General features: G+C 35.7%; 1 protein-coding gene across 1 annotated transcript; it reads right to left on the bottom strand.

Moving 5' to 3' along the window:
• Positions 1-762: 762 nt before the first annotated feature.
• LOC136798101 (uncharacterized) lies at positions 763-5,132 on the bottom strand. Its single transcript, XM_067054687.1, has 3 exons — positions 5,129-5,132; positions 1,267-3,353; positions 763-777 (listed from the first exon to the last, which is right to left on the bottom strand). The coding sequence occupies exons 1-3, from the start codon at positions 5,130-5,132 to the stop codon at positions 763-765; spliced, it is 2,106 nt and encodes a 701-aa protein (XP_066910788.1).
• Between the last annotated feature and the right edge of the window lie 1,812 nt (positions 5,133-6,944).

Here is a 6,944-nt window from a genome sequence, read left to right as displayed (position 1 = left end):
AATTTTAAACACTGGCTAGGATGCTATCCACAGCCCTGATATCAGATACACACTGGCTTGGGTGCTATCCACAGTCAGGCCATCGGATATTTTGTACACTGGTTCTATCTATATATTTTATTTATATTTAATAAGTAGCATCAAACACAAATGTTCATTATCACTACATCACTACATGGTTTGCACACTATTGGCTTACCTTCGGTAACCTCAGGGCCTCTTTGCCTTGCTATTGCCACTGTCCTGGCTGCCTTAGTCCACACAGGGCACCAGGCAACTTATTGGTTCCCTTGCTTGATATGATGAAGGCCCGGGGGTACTAGGGTTGCGAGCTAACGGGGAGTGCCGCCCGACTTTTGGACTTTGGACCCTCACCGGAACTAAAAAGGAGAAAACAAAGGAAAATTTTGGGAATTTTACGACCCTTAGCGGGGCAAATTTGAAGACTAAGCACAAACTTTAAATGTTTTTGTACAACGTCCTACAAACAGGGTCGTTCTTTTATTAATTTTAGTGCACCTACTCTCAGGTACCTAATAGACGGGGGATTGGAATAAGCGGGGGTTTGGAAAAAATCTGAAAACTTAAAGAGCAGGGGGGTTGGAATAAGAATGTTCTGAAATCCATAACCAACTGATAATTTAAACCAATAAAGGATAAAAGCAAGTCCGAGAAAATTCATCAAGCCAAGATATTCAAAGCAAAAGATGAAAATTTTGATTTAAAAAACAGCTATATTTCGTATAGTATCATATACATCATTCAGGCAAATGATTTCTGTAAAAGAAAGTTGAGCTTAAAAACGATTTCAAAATCTAAAACAATTAAATGACTAATTAAAATGCAGTAAAACTAAGAAAATAGATACAAATCTCTAGAGGCTTTAAGGCCACTATTCAAAATAGGAGAATGCCTTTTGATATAAATTGCTTCTTTTATTAAGAGAATATTCCATTTATCAGACCTATCAATAATACGAGTGTTATTTTCTATTGTGTTCAAAAAATATTCATTTTGTTCTTTTTTGTTCAATGGTTCTTGTTCAAACAAGAGCATTTTGTTGATGTCGTTAAAGTTCGAACAGGACAAAAGATGACTACATATAGCACTATCTTTACGGTACGAGTGCTCGAAACAACGTTCATGTAGGTTCCGGTCAGTTTTGCCAATGTATTCTGCGGAACAACCAGGACAACGGAAACGATACACAACATTGGATTTTGAAAGAAACGGCGTTTTATCTTTAGTATTTGTAAATAGATTTACTTTTGTTGTCGAATAGAAGGATTTGAAGACGAGTTTTCTATCTCTTTTCAAATTTCTGCGAATCTTTCTCTCCAAAGACTTAACTAAATTCTGACCAGTATTTCCCAAGTAAGGAACTTTTAGCCAAACTGTAAAAACATTATCAAGCTCATCTTTTGTTTGGGTTTGGTTAGGTTGTTCATTCCTTTGGATATTTGTGAGTGTTAAATCAATGATTCTATTGCAAACAACACGAGGGAAGGCGTTCCAAGAGGCAAGGCGACGAATATAGAGTAACTCTTGCTTGAATTTATTTTCAGAGCAAATTCGGTAAGCTCGAACGACCAGGCTTCTCATCCAGGCAACTGTATAATTCCAGGTGGTATAGCTTTGGAAACTGGTGTATTGGCCCGTATTTGTGTCTTTGCGAAACACAGAAAGCCCGTCTGGTGAGATTTCAATATCTAAAAAATGTGGAACTTCATTTTCAAATTTATCAACTGTAAATTGAATATTTTTATCAAATCCATTAAGCTGTGTATGAATTTGATCGATGTCATCTGGCTTTACGAGAACAAGGGTATCATCAACATATCTGCCGTAAAATCTTAAAGTGCCATTATCAATTAGTGGCTTAACAACGATTTCTTCAAGTTCGGTCATAATGATGTTGGCAAGTAAGGGTCCCATTGAACTTCCCATACTGACACCATCTATTTGCTCGTAAAGCTGGTCATTACACGAAAAAACGGTTTTGGTACATGTGTCTTTAATGAGTTTTTTGATGGTCGATTTCTTTAATGTAGTTTCGATTTGTGTTTTGTTGTAAATTCTATCAATAATAACATTTATTGTCTTTTGTAGGGGGACATTCGTAAAAAGTGACGTAACATCGAAAGAGACTAGAACGTAACCTTCATCGAACAGTTCTTTTGGAATATCGCGTATTTTTGTTGCGGTATCGAAAGAATCTTTTAGCGTGTAGTCGTTGATCGTAAGTGGTTGTAATAGTTTCGTTAGGTATTTACCAACTTTGTAGTGTGTGGATCCTGTTGTGTCAATGATAGGACGAAACTTCGGAACTGTTTCGAATGTTTTGTGAGTTTTTGGTAGACCGTGGGCACGAGCAGGTTTTGCACTTTTTGGTCGCATTTCTTTGTATTCGTCAGGATTGATTTCTTCACGCTTTTTAATAGTGTTGAGGTATCGTTGTATGGTTCGAAGACGAGTGAATGTAGGATCTGAGTCCACTTTTTTGAATTTCTTTGTGTCACTGAATAATTTATCGAGGGCAGCACGGTAAACAGGTTTGTCTAGAAGAACGATGCCGTTTCCTTTGTCAGGTTTGAGTATAGCAAGGTTTTTGTTTAAGTTTTTTATAATTTTGATATGTTTACTGTCTTTAAATATCTGCTTGTCGTCAATGTCTAGAAGGTTGAAGGTAAAAGCTCGGATTGAATTTTTAGCACGTTGAATAGAGCGGATGTCGTTTTTCAGAAGTTTCGATTTGTAAAGTTGTGACCAAATGTCTTCGGCAATGGCAAGTGTTTCAACTTCATCAGGTTTCATAGCTAGTCCCTGATTTAAACCAAAACGTAAGACATCGTACTCGTCATTGGTTAGGATAATCGAGGAGAGGTTTGTAACGATAGCATTAGGATTTTTCGTTATCCCATTGATTTTGTCTCTGGCTTTGATGAGTAGATCAAGTTTGTTGTTTAGTTTCTTCTCAAGTGGTCGAACAGAACAATTAACACTGCATTTCAGGGAGTGGCGAATTGTGAGTTTTCTAAAGAAAGTCAGTTTACCGTAAAGCTTTTCTTCTGCATTTAGTATTTCCGTTGATAGTTGACGTATCGTTTTATGTTTCAAAGTTATTTCGTTTAGCAAGTTTTTTCGAAAAATCTTTTTCTTTTGTTTTGGGTCGAGGTATCGAGTGTTTTTCCAACGAACAAATTTCGGATAAACATCACCATCTCTGCATTTAATTAAGAACGATAAATTGGTTTGGCATTTCTTGAGTCGTTTTGAAAGTCTTTCTACAGCAACAACTTCATTATACAAATCGATATCAGTATTTCGGAGAGTCTTCCAAAATCCATAACCAACTGATAATTTAGACCAATAAAGGATAAAAGCAAGAGCTTACCGAATTTGCTCTGAAAATAAATTCAAGCAAGAGTTACTCTATATTCGTCGCCTTGCCTCTTGGAACGCCTTCCCTCGTGTTGTTTGCAATAGAATCATTGATTTAACACTCACAAATATCCAAAGGAATGAACAACCTAACCAAACCCAAACAAAAGATGAGCTTGATAATGTTTTTACAGTTTGGCTAAAAGTTCCTTACTTGGGAAATACTGGTCAGAATTTAGTTAAGTCTTTGGAGAGAAAGATTCGCAGAAATTTGAAAAGAGATAGAAAACTCGTCTTCAAATCCTTCTATTCGACAACAAAAGTAAATCTATTTACAAATACTAAAGATAAAACGCCGTTTCTTTCAAAATCCAATGTTGTGTATCGTTTCCGTTGTCCTGGTTGTTCCGCAGAATACATTGGCAAAACTGACCGGAACCTACATGAACGTTGTTTCGAGCACTCGTACCGTAAAGATAGTGCTATATGTAGTCATCTTTTGTCCTGTTCGAACTTTAACGACATCAACAAAATGCTCTTGTTTGAACAAGAACCATTGAACAAAAAAGAACAAAATGATTTTTTTGAAACACATAGAAAATAACACTCGTATTATTGATAGGTCTGATAAATGGAATATTCTCTTAATAAAAGAAGCAATTTATATCAAAAGGCATTCTCCTATTTTGAATAGTGGCCTTAAAGCCTCTAGAGATTTGTATCTATTTTCTTAGTTTTACTGCATTTTAATTAGTCATTTAATTGTTTTAGATTTTGAAATCGTTTTTAAGCTCAACTTTCTTTTACAGAAATCATTTGCCTGAATGATGTATATGATACTATACGAAATATAGCTGTTTTTTAAATCAAAATTTTCATCTTTTGCTTTGAATATCTTGGCTTGATGAATTTTCTCGGACTTGCTTTTATCCTTTATAAGAATGTTCTGGGTGGAAAATTTTCGAATAATTAATTAGCGCGGGGGACGGCTATTAGGTAACCGAGAATACACGACTTGCTGTATGGCAATCTAATTGTATTTATGGATATTTTGACTTTTTTACTGTCTAATCTGTTAATCGTGTTAACCTTTTAGAATTTAAGAGACACTAAGACAAAGCAACTGAACTGGCACAATGACTTTGATATTTGACAATGGCCAAAAGTTTTCCATTTAATCAGAAGGATACTGACTGACGACAAAATGAAAAGAAAACACCACAAGTGATCCCTACAATATGTGAAAAGTATTAGATCTTTTTTTAAATGAACAATATGACTGACTGATTGACTGACTGACCGACTGACATGCCTTTTAAAGAATGTTATAGTGTTTCAATCCCAAGTATAGTATGTTTTAATTTTGATTCCTCTATGTTTTAGAAGCAAGCGAAAGACCAAGTGATGGTCCTTCAAATAAAAGACCAATTGACTGCCTCACAAGTGAAAGGCTACCTAGTAAGAGCTTGTTTCATGAAATTTGTACATATTACAGTGTGCATAAGGGTTCTTACTCTACCTTTATAAACCCTACCCTCCTTTTCATCACCCCTCCCTCCTTGGTTGGTTTGCAAAATTCAAGCAAACAGATATTTCTTCATAACCTTTCAAAAGATAAATTTTGCTCCTGGTTTTATTAAATTTACTGATTGAAAAAATACGAAAATATGTTTATAGAAAGTTAATGATCAAAAATTAAAAGAATAACACATTTTCAGAAATTTCCTTTAAAATATGCTTACTGTACCCATCTTTCGGTGATTTTCATGGAACCTTTACCCCTCCCCTCCTAAGAATTGTTCATGTCATGTCTATTTCGGACATTTTATTGCGGCCCAAGGACCTATGTTAGACAAATATTAGGATACAGTTCGTGATAATTCTTTTAGAAATTGAATCGTTTAAAATGTTCCCATAATAGTAGACGGGAATTAGCCAAATTATAACTTAAACCGGAAAACGATAAAAAGCTGAAATTTTGCACAGAGTTCAGGAAAGGTGTCAGTAAAGACATATTAAAAATCCCTACCTTCAGCACCTTGGCGTCATCAGATATTGAGCATAATCCATAATGGCTCCCAATAAAAAAATGTCAAAATTGAAGTTTTTCAAACATAGACATATTATATATCGATCGATTGGAAATTTAGTACTGAAAAACTTTTTTCCCTACGAAAATGTCTAAAATTGTACTGAATGTGAGTAAATTAAACTTAAACAAATATAAAATAAAACACAAGAATCACAAGACAAGTTTGTTAGAAACAGCAACATTAAAAATACATTCAAAAGGCAGTATAAGCTAGAATTCTTTCTTCGTAAAAAGGGACCTTTAAACATGTATTCGATAATCATTTTGCTGTAAATCTAAGTCATTGTTGAATTAAAAAAAGTTATGACGAAGTTATTTTATCACGGTTTTTTGTCTGCGTGTCCTAGCTGCCTTCCAGGGGGGCTATGGTTGCGAGCTGACTTTCGGCCCTGCCCCTCGGACCCTTAGCAGAATAAAGAGGAGAAGAAACAAGGGAAATTGTGTGAATTTTGATTCACTTTTTGGAACTAATTTGACCAAATTTCTATCTTTCTGGGGGCAAAAAGTTGGAATTTTCCTATTTTTCCAATTTTAGTGGACTGAAGTTTGATTTTCCGATTTTTCAAACTGCCATGTTTCAAAAAGGCACCCTTAAGGCAGGCACATATCCATGCCCTTCTCTTACCTAAGTACCCCCTCCCCCGGGCTGCCTTTTTTCGACGAATCGCGTGTCATGTCTATTATTTCACTCCGCTTATCTTGACATGAAAGTTTACCTATACATCAAGAACTACGGCAAATATAACGCGAGCGAAGCGAGAAAAAAAATCTAATTGCAGAGCCGTCTCGGACGTCGCTGGTCACCGGTATGGTGTAATTTGGGAATGACGCCCTTTCTGTTTTCTGATCATTTTCGAAAATGTCTAAAATTGTACTGAATGTGAGTAAATTAAACTTAAACACATGTCGGTATCGAACCAACTTCCATCAAAATCTGATTTTTTTCAATCATAAGAAATCTTGTATCGCTTGATAGCAAATTTAAGGCTGAAAAAAAAATAAAAAACTGCACAAAATGTTAAAAATAAGAGTATGGAGGTTTTCATACAATGATGAGTTTCCTCGGAAGCATAGGAAATCTAATGAAGGGGTCAGGCTTAGAGGAGTTGCTTGAAGAGGTTTACTCAGAGGAAACCATCAAACATATCCCTTCAGGTCATGTAGTGGCAAGAGCTCTTAGGGCTCACCTTTTAGTGCAGAGTGCCCTTGTTAACCACATCACGTGTACTATGATAGAAGAAAACAAGCTCACCATCAAATGTCTTGATTCGGCATATGAAAAGGCAATAGATGAAGGCTTCTCAAACGAAGATCTCGTATCGCTAAGTGAAACCAAAGTCTTCAAAGATATTGAAGAAAGTTTGGCTTCCTTCTCAACCACCATGTCAGAGAAATCACGAACCGCTAAGCTATGGTTATCGTACCTCGGCTACGTGAAGATCTTAAAATAATTCATTGTAGCTGAAAGAAG

This window comes from Clytia hemisphaerica, unplaced genomic scaffold (genome assembly GCF_902728285.1).
Source record: "Clytia hemisphaerica strain Z4C2 unplaced genomic scaffold, Clytia hemisphaerica genome assembly, whole genome shotgun sequence".
Lineage (NCBI taxonomy): Eukaryota > Metazoa > Cnidaria > Hydrozoa > Leptothecata > Clytiidae > Clytia > Clytia hemisphaerica.
The sequence above is the reverse complement of the archived record's forward strand: the minus strand, read 5'-3'. Positions and strand labels throughout refer to the sequence as shown.